The 18273-nt window shown below is 50.2% G+C and overlaps 1 protein-coding gene across 1 annotated transcript in view; it reads left to right on the top strand.

Moving 5' to 3' along the window:
• Window positions 1-18273, top strand: part of DCDC2C (doublecortin domain containing 2C) — a 155579-nt gene that overhangs the window by 21067 nt on the left and 116239 nt on the right. Inside the window, 5 exon segments of the mRNA XM_036872599.1 lie at window positions 3624-3700; window positions 8432-8560; window positions 13525-13589; window positions 13592-13661; window positions 17329-17371. Coding sequence (XP_036728494.1) covers window positions 3624-3700; window positions 8432-8560; window positions 13525-13589; window positions 13592-13661; window positions 17329-17371 — 384 coding nt within the window.

Raw genomic sequence — 18273 nt, 5'->3', positions numbered from 1 at the left:
TTTTTTTTACCTTTTTCCTTTAGCCAAATTTTATTTTATATTTGTATTTTTTATGGAAGTATAGTTGATTTACGATATTGTGTTAGTTTCAGGTGTACAGAAAAGTGATTCAGTTATACATATTTTCTTCAGATTGTTTTCCATTATAAGGTATTACAACATATTGCATATTGTTCCCTGTATTATACAGTAAATCCTTGTTGCTGATCTATTCTACGTGTGGTAGTTTGTATCTGTTAATCCCAAACTCCTAATTTATCCTCCCCCTGCCTTCCCCTTTGGGAACCGTAGTTTGTTTTCTATGTCTGTGCGTCTGTTTCTGTTCTGTGTATAGATTCATGTGTATATTTCTTTTTTAGATTCTACAGACAAGTAACCTCATGTAATATTTGTCTTTCTCTGTCTGACTTACTACATATACACCACTTGGATCTGCGTTGCATGCACGGAGAAACAGGTTTAGGGAAGCGAGACAACTTGACCAAGGTCACACAGTGAGAAAGTGACGGAGCCAGTCCTGGAATCGCGGATGACTCAAAATAGGCTCCTAAATGGTATACTGGTGTAGGTTCAAATCTCCATTTTGCCAAAAACTATAATAAAATATTTTTTGTTGGCTTATCATGGCCAGGACGCTTGATAGCTGTGTGTTCTTGGGAAGATTATACAACGTCTCTGATTCTTTGTTACCTGGATATTTTGCCTGGTGATTTTGAGGATTAGGTATGAATGCATATGAAGGTCTGAGTGCAGTGCCTGACACATAGTAGGCATTCGGTAAACCATAGGCGCTACTTGGGGAAACACACCTTTGGTAGCCTTCAGCGTCTTCCATCACTGAGGTAGATTTGGTTCAGTTACCCTGGACCCTTGTTAAAGAGCTCTAAAGCCCGTTAAGTCCTGCCTCTCAGGGCAGGTGAATGACACGAGTCTTGAAACTGTCATCACCATCAGACAGTAACAGAAAAGCACGTTTGCTTGGTACTTCTTCGGAGGTTATTATGTGGAGTACAGGGGAAAAAGTCCAAAAGCATGCATTTAATTGCTGGAGTCATTTAATTAGGCAGGTGATATCAGGGTTAATGAATCATTAACATGTAAAAAAGCAATTAGTTCATTGTTTCCATAATTTTATGCAATCAAGCAGAAAACTGCTTCTTAGGGTAGCTGTACCTTAATAGAATTTTGCAGAGGATAATTTCTGTTGTTTTGTTTTCAGACTAGGTCTGCAAATTCACGGTAGTTGTTGATATTCATGGCATTGATTTTGTCACTATTAGTACGCAAGTATTTATAATTTTATATATAGTATGACAGTAGGGTAACAGTGGATGTAGGTGTGCATTGCCACAATCCTCAATGAACTCACTTTTTCTGGGATTCTTTCCAGAGTATCAGAGCTGTTTCTCACTTGTCATTCATTCATTCATTCTTCATTCATATTCATGAAATACTTATCAAACTCCTACCATGGGCCGCTCATTGTTCAGGCACTGGGAATACTTTGTTGAACATGACAAACAAGGTCCCTGCTCTCAGGAGGCTTACACTCTACAAGGAGGAATCAATAATAAGCAAGGAAATAAACACAAAAATATTAGGCAATATCAAGTGCTGTGGTGAACATACATCAAGGTGCGTGATCATCAGGGAAGTCCTCTCTGAGGAGCTGGCATCCAAGTTGACTTCTTAATGCAAGAGGGAGCAAGCCGTGCAAAGATCTGGGAGAACATTCCAGGGTCAAGGCCTTGTGCTTGTGGGAACAAGCTTGGTGCTTAAAGAGCTGGAAGAAGGCAGGCATGGGAGGTGGTGTGGGGAGGGAAGAGGGCAGAGAGGCAGCGGTGCCAGGCACATGGCCGTGTGGGCTAGCTGAGGAGTGGGGACCTACTGGAAATGTGGGTCTTTCCACCACTGGGGCCTTAAGTCAGAGAGTGATCGTGTCCTGATTTGTGTTTACAAAGGCTCCTCCACTTGCTGTGAAGAAAGGACTGTGGGGGTGGGGAGATGAGTTAGGGGAGGGATGGGGAGGCTTGGCCAGTGGGGTGGGAGGAACGGGATGGCCTAGGATGCAGTTTTGAGGTAGAACTGAGAGATGGGCTGATGGCTTAGTTGTGGGTGTCAGGGAAGAGAGCACCCACCGGTGTCTCCCAGGCTTGGTAGTTGAACAACTGGGTCTAGGGTAGTGCCATGTTCCGAGATGGGGCGTCTGGGGACGAGCAGTTGGCTGTGGGTAAAATCAGCAATTCTCTTCGGGCTGTAATCCAACTGAGGTGCCGAAATCGTCTCTCTCTCCCTCCCCCCGCCGCCCGGCCCAGATTCTGCGTGTCTGTGTGTGTTGGGAGACTCTCATATTTACTAGACTGTGTATTTATCGTATGTGATAGGTATGGCATTGTGCCTTTTATAAAATGTTATCTCATAAAAACCTTGCAAGGTATCTCATCCCCATTCCCAAATTAATAAATTGTAGCTCAAAGGTGAAATGCTTCTCCAAAGTCACACAGGTAGTAAGGGGTTGGGCTGGAGTTTGAACCCTGGTCTGTCCGATCCCGGAGGCTGTGGTTTCTCCTCTCCCAGGCCGCCCCCCAGACTTGTTCTGCTCCCTCCGTGACTGAGGCGTTCCATGCTTACAGCGAGATGCTGGGGCAGCTTCTCCACAGCGCCTCCGTCTTTCCCCTCTTACCCACCTCGTCCCCTTCAGAAGACAAGGTAGCACCGCTCCCGGCTCCTCACTTAAAACCCAGCGCTGGGAAAGCCTGCCTTCTCTGTTAGCGGGCTGCGCGGCTTGCTCCTGCGCTCGTGGTGAGCCCCGAGGGTACTGGTTGGGTGTTATTCTCGGGGAAGGAGCCGCTGTCGGTGACTTCGACTCAACTTGGGATAATTCAGTGGACCTGCGCCAGCATCAGAGGTTGGCTGGCCTGTCTGTATGTGACCGGGCGGCCTGGCGGGTCAGGGAGGTGCAGGGAGGCCGGTGGGAGGCCCGGGCGGAAGCCCTCTGCCGCGGGGCCCTCCCTTCCGGGCCAGGGGCAGGGGGCCAGGCCAGCCCTGATGTGAGGAGGGGGCACGGGGCTGGCGGGGGGCAGGCCTCGGGGACTCTTTCCTGCCTGGGTGTCTGGGCCCGGTGGGCGTGAGGCCGACGTCGAATGGGGCCCCAGAGCTGGCTCAGCCCCTGAGGCTGGGTTCACAGGAGAGAGAAGAGAAGGGTCAGAACACGCTGGGAAGGCGTCCTCGCCTGCCAGGACATCCCGGCTTGAACCCCACGGCCTGCGTTAGAAGCCCCCGTCCCGTCTCGGGGCCCCAGCGGAGGTCACCCGGGCTGTGGGGGCATCCTCGGCGTGAGCCACTCGGCCCCGTGCCGGGCGCCTTCAGCGGGGACCTCGCCGCCCCCTGGGCCGCACAGCCCTTCAGCGCAGCCGCCCGCATCGCCCGGGCTGGGCTCCTGGCCACCGCCCGGCACGGAGCCCAGCGCTCCCGGTCCCCTCCCGGGTGCCCCCTGCGGTCTCTTAGCGAGGCTGCCCCGCCTTTACCCGGGTTTTGGGTCGAATGCTGTGCCTACTGTTGGTATTTAACAAGCGTTTGTTAGCTTGAACTCAATTCTGAGGCTTCTTTTTTCTTTTTTTCAGATCAAGCCGGTGGTACATTGTGACATAAGCGTGCCTTCCAGGTGGCGAACGTTCCATCGTTTATCCCGACAAATCACGTGAGTACGCGGGGTGGTGGGGTGAGAAACCGCCGCTTGTCGAGCTCCTTAAAGACGTTACGCCCCCTTCTCCCCCCTCCTCTTCCTCCCCCTTATCTCTCTGACGCCCACCCTTCCTCCCAGGAGCCTTCTGTATGATTCAGCCTTTCAGGTGCTCTTCCCTCGTGAACCTTGATTTTGGAGAAGCAATGCCGTTGCCCTGCCGCGGCTGCCACTTCACGTGGGGTGGAAGTGCACAGCTTAGTCTTAGCTTTTTATTTATTTTTGCTAACCTAGCCATTGCAGCTGCTGGATGGTGAAAGGAAATGTAGAAGTTATGTTCCCACCGAAGCCCCTTGGCGGGGGAGACGGGCTGTCTGATGCTCAACGCGCCCTGGTCAAGGTTGCCTGGGGGCTGGCTGCCCCGGGAAGCGGCTGGTGGGGCGGGTGTAGGGGTGCCAGGGGACCCTGTCCCGGTTAATCGGGACCCCTCTGTGGGCCGGCCTGCGCTATGCTTGGGGTTGTAGAAAGAGAACACGCTTGACTCAGGTCAAACATTGGTTCAAATCCCGCTTTTCACCTTGTCGGCTTTGTGACCAGCACACGCTTCCTCTCTCTGAATTGGCGTCCTCATTTGTAAACAGGATGGTGACGTGCACCTGCGAAGTCCCAGGAAACCCCGCCCAGTGCTCGTTAAGGGGCAGGAGTTCTCCAAATGGCAGCCATTTCCTCCCAATCCTTCATATGGTGTGCCGTTTTGGTATTTTAGGGATGAAAATCCCTGACTTGAAGTTGCAGGCGGCACCTTCCCTCTTACCCGGTTCTGTTCCCAGCGGAAGGAATTTCAGTGAGTTTCCAGGGTCCTGGCTCTATGTCTGAGGGGCGGCAGCAGCAGGCCAGTCCCAGCCTCGGGTAGCAGAGAGCCCACATTCCGACGAGTCAGCCTTCACGCCCCTGCTGACCAGCCAAGGGCTGGGGGCCCAGGAGGCTGGGAACCCCCTGCCCGACACAGCGGAGCCCAGGCTGGGAAGCCCAAGGGCGGAGCAAGCATGACCTGCTTATTAGCTACGCTGTTCCTTTCACTTACCTTCCAAAACCCGACCGTCATTTCTTTACAATGCTTTTCCTTAGGCCTCTGCAAGGGAGCCACTCACACGTCTGAGACCCTTCCCCTGTGCCTTTTATACGTCTGAGAGCTGTTCTGAAATCATGAGAGGCACAGTATTTCTACACTTTATGAAGGACATCTCTTTCTGGAGAATGGATAGAAATCTCAGGGAACATTATTGGCTTATGGGTCCTTTCTGGCAAAGACACGTATCACTAGACATACATTTTCTGGGGGGAGCCTGACCCCCGCTGTCAATGGTTCTCCCTTATTTTGATAGACTTTTTTTTTCTGTTATAAACCAGTTATTCTTAAGGCACGTGCTCTATTCTTTATATGGTGTGCTAGAAACTCCACTAGATGGACCCAAATATCCGTCCAAATGCAAGGCCTTTTCTCCCAAGGGAAGACCTGATCATGTTTGCTTGGAGACCTTGTAACTTAAAAACAAACAGAAAATAGTTATGATGGCTTTCAGAGTTTTTGATGTTCGAGGCGAAAGGTGTTTTGACCCTTCCCGGTAAGCCGGGAGCTGGGGTAGAGGGGGTGGGGGGTTGCTGAGTGTGAGTTCTGTAGCAGCTGGATGGTGGAGAGAGAAGCTGTTCCCCCTGACTGTCTGCGTGTCCTCAGAATTCAGCTGGTCGAGACCATGTTCAGGGGAAGCCGCCAGCCTGGAGGTGGAGGCTCAGGTCTGTGTCCTGGTCTGTCATTAACTAAGCTGTGTGCTACGGTAAGTGGCATCCACTGCCACTGCCACCACCGTCACCGCGTCACCTGGCAAAATCCATTCCTAGATCCAAGTGCTGTTTCCTACTTTGAAAAATTCAAAACATTTCCTATTTAAAAAATTTAAAGTATGTCTTACTTAAAATATTTAAAATATTGCCTATTAAAAATTAGTGAGCACATTGGGAGGTGTATTGGCAAAGTTGTTTAATGCCTTTAACCTCTCTTATATCAAAGTAATTTTTAAAAATTAACTATTTTTTATGGCCAGAGTAACTTACACCCATGGTAAATATATCGTTTTAAAAGGTATACATTAAAAGTAAATCTTCTGCCCACTTTATATCCCCAGAGGCAACTGTTAAAAGTTTCTGGAGTGTCCTTGCAAGACAGGCTTTGCATATTCAAGGATTTAGAGGCGTATGTATGCTGCAAGCTTTGCTGTGTATCTTCCTTTTTCTTTCACCACAGAATTTAATATGGTTTCTTATTAACACATATAGATACGTTGTGCTTTTAAAAATGGCCACCTAGTATTACAAAAGCGGTCTGTACATAATTAACAATGATGGGCTTTCACTGTGTGTCCAGGGGCTGTGCGTGTCCATTACCTCTCTGTCACAGACTTTCTAGGGAAACAGCCTTTGGGTGTATTTCTTGGGGTTGGTCATCCATCTACCTGGATCGTCAGGTGGAAGACGGGCTGTCTGATGCTCAAACAGCACAGACCTAAACTCTGGCAGAGCGAGAAGGGTCTAGTTCATTCTCCAGCTCAACCGCAAAACTTATGGGGATATGTTAAGTCCATCACTCCCTCTAAAGTTGAAATTTCCTAATTTCTTTATTGTTAACATTTCTTTCTTTATCGTTAACAATTTAAAAAATCCTTTCCTCCGTATTTACATGCTTAGTATAAAAAAGTGGACATCTAGAAATGTGTTAAGAATAAAATAAAAATCACTCGTTATCCTTCCCCTCAGATTCAGCCACTGTTAACTTTGAGGGCCGCTTACTTTTAGTTCTCTCTGTACTTGCTGTTGTGTTTTTTTACCGCATTAATTGTATTTGATCATTTTCCCCCTAAATACAAATTCTGCATAAACAATTTTAAATGGCTGCATTAGTTATTACTGTATGGCTGTGCTATGATTTATTTAACCATTCCTCTGCACTTGGACATTTAGGTTGTTTTTATATTTTGGTTTTTGTAAATACAGGCATACTTTCTACTTCGTTTTATTGCGCTCCGCTTTCTTGTGTTTTGCAGATAGTGCTTTTTTTCTTTTACAAATTGAAGGTTTGTGGCCGCCTCTGTTGTCAGATGATAGTAAACATTTTCTTTTAGCAATAAAGTATTTTAAATTAACATACGTACATTGTTTTTATAGACTACAGTATGGTGTAAACGTAACTTCTCTATGCACTGAGAAACCAAAAACTTTGTGTGACTCGCTTTGTTGCTGTGGTCTGGGGCCAAACCCGCGATGTCTCTGAGGTTTGCCTGTGACCCTGCGAGAGACGTTTTCACAGGTTCACATATACGTGCCCACGTTTCCGTGGGTTGGATTTCAGGGAGTGGACAGACTGTGTCAGTGGTTCCTGGTCCCACATGTCTCCGTGTCTGTGTCCCCAAGTCGCCCTTCAGGAAGATCGTGCTCACTTTTACCCACGTCAACAGTGTATATGTGTGTGTGTATCAGCCTGTGAGGGCTGCCAGAATCTGCGGGGGACACAATTCAGTCCATAGCAGTGTGCTTATTTCCCCGCACTCAGCGTGAGAGTCTGTATTAAATATCTTAAAAATGTAGACAAAGACACAACATGGCCTTGTCTCCACATTTATTTCTTGTATTATTAGCCGTCTGTGTTTGGAGAGACTTTTTTGGCGTGCACCATTTAGGAACACGGGTAGGTGGAAACCTTGCAGCAAATCTTCAGGGTCGCGGTAACATCACAGACGAACTATGCTACAACTTGCACAGAATGCCCCTTTAGAGGTTTGTTTTGGGGCAGAGGCTTTAAGTATGGAGAAAGGTGGCCTCCGGGGTGATGGCAAGCCTCCTTCCACAGCGCCTTAGCTGAGAAACCTGATTCTTTTTGTTGTGCACAAACGTGTTAACTTAAAATTTATATTTACTCTGAAACAAGAGATGTATTTCTCCAATTTTAAAATTATTTACATTTAAGGAAAAACAACAGCAATAAAACAACGGTAATCATAAATAACAAAGTAACAGATTGAAAGCCAGCACCTTAAAGTTGCACTCCTGTATTGTTAAATGCTATCCATGACTTTTAGACTTAAAGAAATAGCCTCATATTTTACAATATTTTAAGAAGAGTTTGAAACTGTTGCTAAGTGGCTTTGACTCTAACACCAGAGAACTAGCAGCTTTGCATTGGGTTTTGTGCGGACCCCAGCCATGTCCCCAGCCCCAGCCCATAGAAATAAGAAAACAAACCCACCAGGACCACAGGGAAGCTGCCTTAAACTGCGAGAGCGAAACCAGCGGTTTCTATTATCTTTCCAGAGGATTGCACGTTATTTCCTCCGGGACACCCTCTTGGCTCCACGGAGGGGACAGTAGCTGCATTTTTAACACCAGATTTCCCCGTTTGTTTTCCACATGGACACAGTTTTCTTCCATGTTACCCGTTGTCACGGAGGCGTACTTTTTAAAGAGTAGAGTTCAGTCCTGTTCATCAGGCTGTCTTCTATACCATGAGGCCATGTCGCCAGCATTTCTGGCCCCTCCATGGCCCTGAGCACTAGGGGCTCGGGGACTGTCCTCCGTGGGGTGGCGTGTGGGCCACCAGGGGCTGCTCAGGGCTCTGGAATTGGGTATCTTTTGCGAATTCCCAGTGTTTTCCCCCGAAGTGTGAGTCCCTAACGAAGGCTTTTCCTTTGGTTCCTACAGTGTTTTCACAAATGGAAGATTATTTATTCTACCTGTAAAGACTGTTATACCCAAGTTCAGCCTGACGGGGTGGAACTGCGTGCTGGACACGATCGGAGAGAAGGTCTTTCCGCTGAGAGGCGTTCGAAAGTAAGGCTCTGGCCCAGCTCCGGGGACCCGGAAGGAGGGCTCGTTCTGTGCTTTTCAGTGAGAATTTCCTGCCCGGCCAGCAGGGTCTGAAATGATTCCTCATGAGCTCTGATTTTAATTCTTCAGGCAGACAATAGTTCTGCAGTCTTTGGGCCATACTTATTTTTAACAAATTCATTCATTCATTCATTCATTCATTCATTCATTCAACAAAGCTTAGCGAGCATCTGCCTCACCCTCGGCGTGGTGAATACAGCTAACAAGGCTGAGATGTGGTCGCCCCAGTCCCCCGGGTCCCCCGTGCCCCTGCCGGGTGGCCAGTGATTAACATTCAGTGAGATGCTCAGGTGACGTCATGAGGCCTCTTGGGCGGGAGAATTCGGGGAGCCACGCAGGGGAGCTGGCGTCCGAGTGGTGACGGGGCCCGTCACGGGGGGATGGAGCCCTTGGATGGAGGAGGTGGTGTGCTGCGCTGGCCAAGCAGTGTTGGGGGCCCCACTGGCCTGGACCCCGAATTTGCAGTGGGACACGCTGCAGGGCTGTGGTTTCCTCTGACGCTCGGCAGCCTGGGACGAGGGAGGGGAAGATGGATACACTCGTCCCTGGTCGAGGGTGGGAAGGACCAGCAGGGGAGGGGGTCGGTGTGCGAGTGACTCTAGGGAGGGCCCGGTGGTCTCAGACCCCGGCCTGGCGGTTGGAGGAGGGCGGGAGGGAGGGAGTGGAGGGCGGCAAGGCTGCAGGCTGTAGCGGGAGGTGAAGAAGACCTGGCCTTGGCAACACACGGGGTGACGAGAAGGCCCGGGTCTCGCCACGGGAGTGGGTGGGAAAGCGCAGGAGGACACAGACCTTTAAAGCTGAGAAGTCAGGTGATGTGGAGTGAGGCCGAAGGACCATTAGAAGCGTCGCCCTTACGGACAATGGTGGTCCCAGGTGGCTGGCGCTGGGGAGGAAGAGCAAAAGCATTCAGCCCCTTCTCACTTCTGTGTCAATTAACTCTTTCTCGGGGGTGAATTAAAACATAAAAGATCTACTGACAGTCAAGAGTTGTGATACCAGCAATGAAAGCGGATGTGTCTGCTAGTGAGCAGGACATAACTGTCGGGACATTTGGAGCAATGGGATACTCGCTAGCCTGGTGAGGGTGGTGAATAACAGTGAACACCAGTGTTCCAGGAGGACAGCTGTTTACGTAGTAGAAAGGACTGTAAGTGCCCAAGTGACTTCAGGATGCAGTTATAAATATTAGTGTTTTATCCTTAAAGAAATAGGGGCAATTGTCTGGAGCAGATAGACTCGTGCATATTTTTGGAAGAAGCCAGAAACAACAGTGGAATTAATCGTAAGTATCACGTATAAAATCACAAGTATCACATAGTGCTGAAAGGAAGAGATAAAATCTTCGTAAGGGAGAAGCAAGCAAGGAAATAGGATATTTAGAGGGAAAATAGGACACTAGATCAGTAAGCTTATTTCTTTTTTTCCCTGGACTTAAATTAGTTCTCTGTGGTTGAGTTTAGAAAAAGTACAGAGCTTGGAAATAAATGCTTAGAAAGTACAAATTTTCAATAGTAAGCTTGAAAGGGTGATGTAATATGCACATTACAGGTTTTTTTTTTATTATCAACGTACATGTTATCTTTGAACGGAACCGACAGCTAATAGTCAACATACGTTTGAAAAGTCATTTGTATTTATCTGTATTTATCATTCCTTAGATAATGTTAATATGCTTCAGTGGAGGTTTCTACTATACCTTTTTCTTGTGTCTGTTAGAGACTTAGCCAAGTTCTCAGTGGTATTAAAATTAGTTGATTTATTGGATAGTTTTGAACTTTCTGGGATATATATATATTCCAGAGAAACCATTAAGATTCTGTGTGGGTCTCTGTGTGAGAGATTATTGCTGATCTTGGTGTTAAAAAAATTTGTTTTTCACAGACGTGTGTTGTGTGCTGATTGCACGGTGGGCACCACGACGCACATGGGAGGCCCAGCCTGGTCCGCTCACCCCCGTTGAGCTTGTGGCCCCGCAGGGAAGGCAGAATCAAACAGAATCACAGTGGAGGGCAGAGTGTGTAGGAGAGGAGCACACCCAGGCGTGGAGCCCAGTCTAGGAATAGCCCAGAAGAAGAGGTTCGCCTTGAGAGCGGGGATGAGTAGAGGTAGGAATAGCCCAGAAGAAGAGGTTCACCTTGAGAGCGGCGGATGAGTAGAGGTCGGGGTGTGCTGGGCTTGGGAGGAGATGCTGGTGCACCCCTGAAAGCGGGCACCCCCCAGATCTGCGCCCCGGGTGCTTCTCTCGCCTCACGCTGGTCCAGCCCTGGTTGGGAAATGCAGTGTTATGGGTGATGCCTGGCCGTGAGGCTGGCCAGACGCGGTTCCGGAAAGGAGAGGCGTTAGCACGGGGAGGAATTGAGGAGGAAAGAAGGTGAATTTCCCACGTCCCGCAGCCCTGGGCTCTGTCCGCCTGGCAGAGCTCTCTACCTGCTGGAAGAGAAGGGTGGTGAGCGGTCCCTGCCAAGTTCTGAGACTCTGACATACAACCGTTTCCACCCTCAAGGTTTGATTCAATCCGCATTTGTCGGGCACAGGTTGGGCAGTGCTGGTGAACCTAAACTCTTCTCTCTGCTTTTTCACCATCTGTGGACTCTTCCAGTTGCAGGTCTTCCCTCTTTCTTTCATTCTGTGACACGAATCTTCATTATTTCTACCCGTATTTCTTCCTTTCTACTCCTAATTGAACTTATTTTGGGGATTCTTATTATCTGGTTGACGGCACTTCTGCTCATTTTTATTTCTTTTTTTTTTTTTTTTTTTTTTTTAAAAGGGTTTTTTTGGGGGAGGGGTTTATTTATTTATTTATTTATTTATTTATTTATTTATTTATTTATTTATTTATGGCTGTGTTGGGTCTTCGTTTCTGTGCGAGGGCTTTCTCTATTTGCGGCAAGTGGGGGCCACTCTTCATCGCGGTGCACGGGCCTCTCATTATCGCGGCCTCTCTTGTTGCAGAGCACAGGCTCCAGACGCGCAGGCTCAGTAATTGTGGCTCACGGGCCCAGTTGCTCCACGGCACGTGGGATCTTCCCAGACCAGGGCTCGAACCCACGTCCCCTGCATTGGCAGGCAGATTCCCAACCACTGCGCCACCAGGGAAGCCCCATTTTTATTTCTTAACTTCTATATGTTCTATTATCATTCCCTGCTGCTTCCTGGGAGAGGTCCTCTATTTTACCTTCCAAACAGTAATTTGTGCTTCTTTCTTTATCTCTTATTTCCCTTATTTCTTTTGTAACGTTTTCCACGTTTATGTTAAGTTCCTGGTCCACGTGTCCCAGCACTTCTGCTTCCGGTGGAGTCTCCCAAGGCCCCACCCCCGGCGCCTTGCGGTCCAGCCCCCAGCACCCGAGCTCCGGGGGGGGCTGTCCTCGAGGCCGCAGCCAGTCCGTCCTGCCGCCTCCCTGGGCCCCTCGCTGCCGAGGGCGTCTGCAGCTCCCTGACTTGCTCCTGGGGACGCTCGTGCCAGCTGGGAGCCCTCCAGGGATGGGCACCGATTGTCCCAAGGTGACAACAGGAGAGGAAGGAAGTTCCAAGCCCTGCTTCTCACCTGGAAGCCCTGTGTTCCACTCCCTGGGGTGTCTCACAGTTGTCCCCTGTCTGGAGGTTCTTCATCTTGGTCCTACAGGGTGACCCGAGGCAGCAGGTCCAGGAGCTGCCCTTGTTAGAAACGGATGCTCAGGCCTCATTTTAGACTCACTGAATCAGAAACTCCGGGGCGGGGGCCCAGCGCCGTGTGTGAGCCAGGCATCTGGTGGTTCCCTGCTCGCTGAGGTTGGGGGGTGCTCAGGGGAGGGAGGTTTGAGTCCTGTGGGTCCCACCTGCTCCAGGTGCCCTGCATCCTTCTCTCCTCTCCCTTCCCGTGCTCACCGCTGTCATTCGTGAGCACGTCGTACACCCTGCGATAGCTCTGCATCTCCTCCCCCAGGTGAGGTGCTTTTCCTCCGTCACATCCCACCCACGATGGCCAGCTGCCTGTTGCTAAAACACAGTGCTTACCCACACTTCCACGCAAATCCCCACTCACTCCGACTAAATCGATGATAAGCTCCTCCCCCTAGAATTCCAGGCTCTGGGATTCAACGTTCAAGTTCCATGTCTGCATTTCACCCTTCGGTGACAGTCAATCCCCTGTGTTCTGGCTTTTTGCAGGGGCCCCTTCTGCTGCCCCAAAGGCTTCATCCCATGTTCACATGAGGAACTCCTACCTACCCTTGTGCATTTCACCTTAGTGACGCCTACAGTTGCCTTTAATCTTTCTCCTCTTAGAACGCCGACACTTTGCCCTTCTCTGGTCATACTTGCCTTTATAAAGGCTTTTGTACACTTCTTGACTTTGGGGAAGCAGTGGCTTTCTTATTCATATTTTTTACGCAAGGCCATGCCTACCTCATTGTATGGTGCCTAACAGATGCTCAGCATTGAATGAATTGAATATTTTCTTAAATACATGAATTATGAATTAATACATGCCAAAAAAGAGTGCAGAATAAAACGTAGACAAACATTAGTCTTTTTGTGCTTATAAAAAGGCATATTATTTGCTAATAAATGCCGGGTTGTTTTCCAAGTATTGTTATAACAATATAAGCCAATTTGTATTGATTTTAACTTATTAGTTAAAATTAATTGAACAGCAACCAACAGCTTAAGATGTTCTCAGGGCCCTCTGAATACTTGTACATAATTAAAGATATACTTTAATTAAAAAATCTAAAAATGGAAAGCGAGCCTAACCCTGGCAGAGCCGCTCCCGCAGGGCTCCGTTAGCCCGTTTGGGTTACGTTTGCTCTCGGAGCATCAACTGTCCTGTGGTCCACACACCAGTCGCGTTATGTACCGGGTGCCCCCAGCCCGATGTCAGGGCTCTTGAGTCTCCAGCTCATTTTTTCTGTCTTTACTCACAGATTATTTACAAAGAATGGGCATCTTCTGGACAACTCAAAGGATTTGCAAGACAACCATTTTTACATTGGGCAGGACTGGAGGCCTTCAAGTATTTCCCTTATTGGAAGTCCCCAAAGGTCCCCAGCGAAGCCCAACAGTGAGCACATTTCATTCCCTCCCTTCCTGCTTGGTAAAATTTGCCTTTCCCCCCAGCTCCTCTCCCAAATATGGTCAGTTTAGGTATCTGCTATTTTTCTGTAGTGAAACTTGATATTATCATTTTATATATGATGCAGTTTTCTTTTTTTTAATATTTTCTTGGCTGTGCCGTGCGGCGTGTGGGATCTTAGTTCCCCGACCAGGGATCGAATCCATGCCACCTGCATTGGAAGTGCGGAGTCTTAACCACTGGACTGCCAGGGAAGTCCCTATGAGGCAGTTTTGAGTTTTCAAAATCTTTGGCATGGAGGAACCACTGCTGTTGGACAGAGTCACAAGGAAAGTGAGATCCCGTTTTGAGTCTTTCTCCGGGGTTCCTGGGGTCTCAGAGGTCAAGAGTCTAAACGTACAGGATAGAGCTGGCCCCAGGCCACGGTCATGGTAGCCCACGCTCCATCTGGCACAGTTTCGTTTTCTTAATTCGACTGGCTTTTCCTTATCTAAAACAGAGTGTGTGCAAGCTGGCAGTCTCTCCTGGTGAACAAAGCAGTGATTTTTATAGTAGGTCCTGGACCCGCGTAACAGGGCACACCCCGGTGTGTGCACCTGTGGATGCGAAGGAATGGCCGGGAGGAAGAGGAGACGGTGGGGACTCTTGTCCCGCCCCCTGAGATAATGCGATGGTCGTCCCCGCACTCGCCGGCTTGCAGCTAGGATAGGGCAGGCGAGCGCCAGTAGTGAAGGCACAGTGCTGTCCTGTAGGCTCAGGCCTGGGGGCGCCCGGGGGTTTTTCCCTGAGGTAGAAGAGCCCAGCATTTGCGCTCTGAGTTGCGTCCTGTGTCCTGCACTGATGCTTACAAGGGCAGAGCAGACTCTGTATGTGCAGAGAGCCCTTCTCATGGCTCCCGGTCCTTGAAGTCACGAGATGAGGTGGTCTGGTTACATTCCCAGGGCAGAATTACACTTGACACCTCCTTGGTTTTCAGTGTCTCACCCACCTTGCTTTTCAGGGTGTATCTGTATGAAAAACCTCAGTGTTCCCAACTCCACATATCTGTAGGTCTGTAGAGTCCAAATCCCTTCCTCACTTTCCTGATGTGCTGGCCAGATACAGACACCTGTTTGTGAGTCCGGGGCTCTCGGGGCCACAGCTCCAGATGAGCTCCTGCGTGTCTGATGCCGGCTGTCAGGGCTGGACCAGGCTCAGCGGAGGGGCGGGAAGAAAGGCTGACCTGCAGGGCTGAAGTTCTGAGGTGCACACTGACCCAGCTCCTCGGTTTTGGTCCCAGATGGAGGCCCCGGGATTAGGACTGTGGCTGGGCTTGTTGCCTCTGGGTCCGCCGAGAAGGCAGGCGTGGGGCATGGGAGGATAGGCCGGTGGCCAGCAGATGCGCTCTGCCAGGGGCCAGGCCTTGAGCTGCGCGGGACCCTGCCGTCCCCACTTCTCCAGCGCTGGGGTGTCGGGCACGTGGGGGCGTGTACACACGAGCCCGAGTGTTCCTTCACTCGACGGTCGGTACGGTTTTTAAGGCGGGCACCGAGCACTGCTCCCCATCTCCAGGTCTTGCTGAGACAGGCCGGCCTGTGGGATTTCACCCCCTTGGCTGCTTAGCCCCCGGGGGTGCGTTTGACCCACACTAATGTCAGGGCTCTTTGAGGGCTTGCGGGAGCCCTCCCTGTCGGGCTTCTCTGTCGTGCTCTTATGGTCACTGTGTTGAGAACGAGGTGTCAGTTTTCATCTCGCTGTGGGGCAGGCAGGTGGCTTCAGCCTTGCAGGTGGTAGGCCTTCACCCCACCCCGAGGTGCCCTGCAGGAGCTCTGGGTGCGTTTGGGAGACTTGAGACGCCACCGGGGGAACAGTATCTGTGGGACCTTATGCCTATTTTGGCTCCTACGCTCTTAGGTTTTCTACTCTAAGGCTCCCTTCGTCCTGTTGACAGGTGGTGACCCCCCAGCAGTGTGATATGCAGGCAGATGCTTAGGTTAGGGTCCTGCCCGCGTGCCTGGTGAGCGTGGATATTGCCTGACTTTATGGACATCTTAGTCCGTTGCTGACGGTCCTGGCAGCGTGGCGGGTGGAGATACGGTGGGGCTGTCGGACTGAGTTGCACGGTTCTCTCTACTCTGTGTCCGCTGCCCCCCGCACGAGTTCCTCTGCCTTTCAGTGTGTTTTGTTTCTTCCTGTCGTCTGTTCATGTGTTGAACCCTGACCTGAATCTGCTGGTTGCTTAAATAGCTTTCTCCCTCGCCAAAGAGGTTGGGCTTGGGATGAGCAGGGTCGGTAAGAGGCTGAGGTCCAGTCACCACACGGGAAGTGGACCAAGCAGGTGCTGGTCCGCTGGGGACCCACGTCGGGGAGGCCTTTCCAAACGTGCACAGCGGAGGTTGGAGTCGGTGAAGAATCAGATGCAGCACGTGGACCTGCGTGGCCGTCGGGCGCAGAAGGAGAGCGAGAGCTCTGCGGCAGGGTAGAAAGAGGACGGACCGGGTTTGGGTGGGATTGTGGTCTCAGCTCTTCTGCAGATCAGCTGCGGGGCACTGAGTAAACCCTCATGTCCGGAGCCCGGGTTCTTTACCAGCCCCGGGGGAGCAGTAACGCTTGTTCTGCACGTCTTCGCGAGGGCTGTGTGACGAAACTGTGTTTGCAAACGTGATTACTCCACCGTCAAAAACTTAAAAATGTTAGGGTTCCCCTCCTCGCCGCCCCAAGATCGTATAGAGGCTTTGGGGCAGAGGTGCCTGTAAACGCACGGCCTTAGGCCAGACGCCCTCCCTGCCCCCCGCCCCCTGTAAGTGAGGAGCCAGTGGATTTTCAAGGGTTTCAGGGAAGAGCCAGGGCCCAGGAGGCTCCAGCTGGGAGCCCTTGGGGACCAGTCCACTCTGGCCAAAGGGGTGGGCGCTCATGGCACAAGCATGGCTTCCCAGGCATCGGGGGTGTGTTCAAGGGCCAGCTGGGGTCCACTTCACCCATCCCCCCACCCACCTACTAGCCCCAGACCTGCCCTCCAGCACCTACACTTGAACCTCTTCCCATTGTCACAGTCTTTGCCATTTGCACACCACAGTCACACACACCGGATTACCTCTCCTTTTCTTTGTTAAAAAACACACTTTTTAAACCTTATTGTGGGTTTGATCTGTGAGAAATGTTTTCATAATGCAAAAGCACATGTCAACTACACTGGAGCCTGAGCCAAAAGGAAAAATCGATAATACTCATCCTGCCTTCATTTAAAATTTTTATATTTTGTTCATCGTGCATTACTTTTTGCATTTTGATTTTTCAAGTGCTGCATTCAAGTCATGTTTATCTTGATGACTGGCTTGATGACCGGCTTGGTGCCCCCTTAAATTTTACACCCAAGGCCAGTGTCTCACCTACCTCTCTTAGCCCCTTCCCTGCATCATCATTTAAATAAAGCTTTAAAATACTAAAAAAAAAAAAAAAAAAAAGATTTCAGGGAAGGAAAGTGAACAGACTTCCTTGGAGCCCTTTCTCCTGAGCCTGGGAGCCGCTGTGGATGTGGGCTTGTGTCCTCTGGGGACAGAAAGCTCCTTCCTCGTGGTCGGTGCCTCCTGAGGCTGACGCAGCAGTCGACATTTTTGTTCAGGTGTTTTCGGCTGGGCTTCACACGTTTCAAGCTTGACTCTCTTTTGTTTTTCAGAAAGTACACAGACATTGAGAAGTATTCACGAAGAAAGAAAAAAGTGAGTACTTGTTAAAAAGGGATGATGACAGCCGTGGCTGACCCTGGTGTCTTTTGTACGGCTGATTCGTTGTGTTGTGCGGTGGAGGCTAACACAATATTGTAAAGCAGCCATAGTCCAACAAAAATAAATAAAAATAAAAAAGGACACGCGACAGGCCGGCCCCGCCGTTGTAGAACAAGCTTCTCAGCACAGGCTTACTCCTGTGAAGGAGCCGAACAAGGCATCAGGTGTACCCTTGGAGCTCAGAGTCTAGGACTGGGAGTCACACCGAGGTGTTCGTGATGCAACACCGTGAGTGTGGGGATAAAAAGACACACAGGTCTTCTGGCACTGGAGGAGCCAAAGGCCTGGCGGGAGCTGGGGGGAGATGTCAGGCAGACTTGGCAACTGGAGGAAGGCACAGAGGGTGTGCTTGTGCTCATCTGCGCACAGAGGGTGTGCTTGTGCTCGTCTGCACACACGATCTGATACTGCCGCACAGAGCACAGGCCGAGCAAGACAGGTAGAAGCTAGACCTTGGCGGCTCCGACGGGCCCTCAGCACCTGTTTACATGATGAAAACGTCCCAAACCAGCTTATAGAATCAGTACTTGAGCGGCTCTACTGCGTGAATATTCATTCAACAAAGCTGTTGAATGCCTACCATCTCCTTCCCGGCTTTCTAGTCCCGTCCTTCTAGAACTCACCGGCCTTGAGGCTCTCCAGGGTATCGATCTGTTCTTTCCCGATATCTGGCAGCCAGCCTTTGGGTTTGCTTTCCTCCAGTTGCAACCCAGATTTCTTACCCACCATGTATCACCTTCCTGCAAGGAGCTCTGGCTTCCTTACCCCTAGGGGCCACCTTGCCTTCGCCTGCTGAAAGCCTAGCCCTGGAGCCCAGCCCCTCGCTCTGTCTGCAC

Source organism: Balaenoptera musculus, chromosome 13, assembly GCF_009873245.2.
Source record: "Balaenoptera musculus isolate JJ_BM4_2016_0621 chromosome 13, mBalMus1.pri.v3, whole genome shotgun sequence".
In the NCBI taxonomy this organism is placed as follows: Eukaryota; Metazoa; Chordata; class Mammalia; order Artiodactyla; family Balaenopteridae; genus Balaenoptera; species Balaenoptera musculus.
Note: the sequence above shows the minus strand (reverse complement) of the source record. Positions and strands in the feature narration are given on the sequence as shown.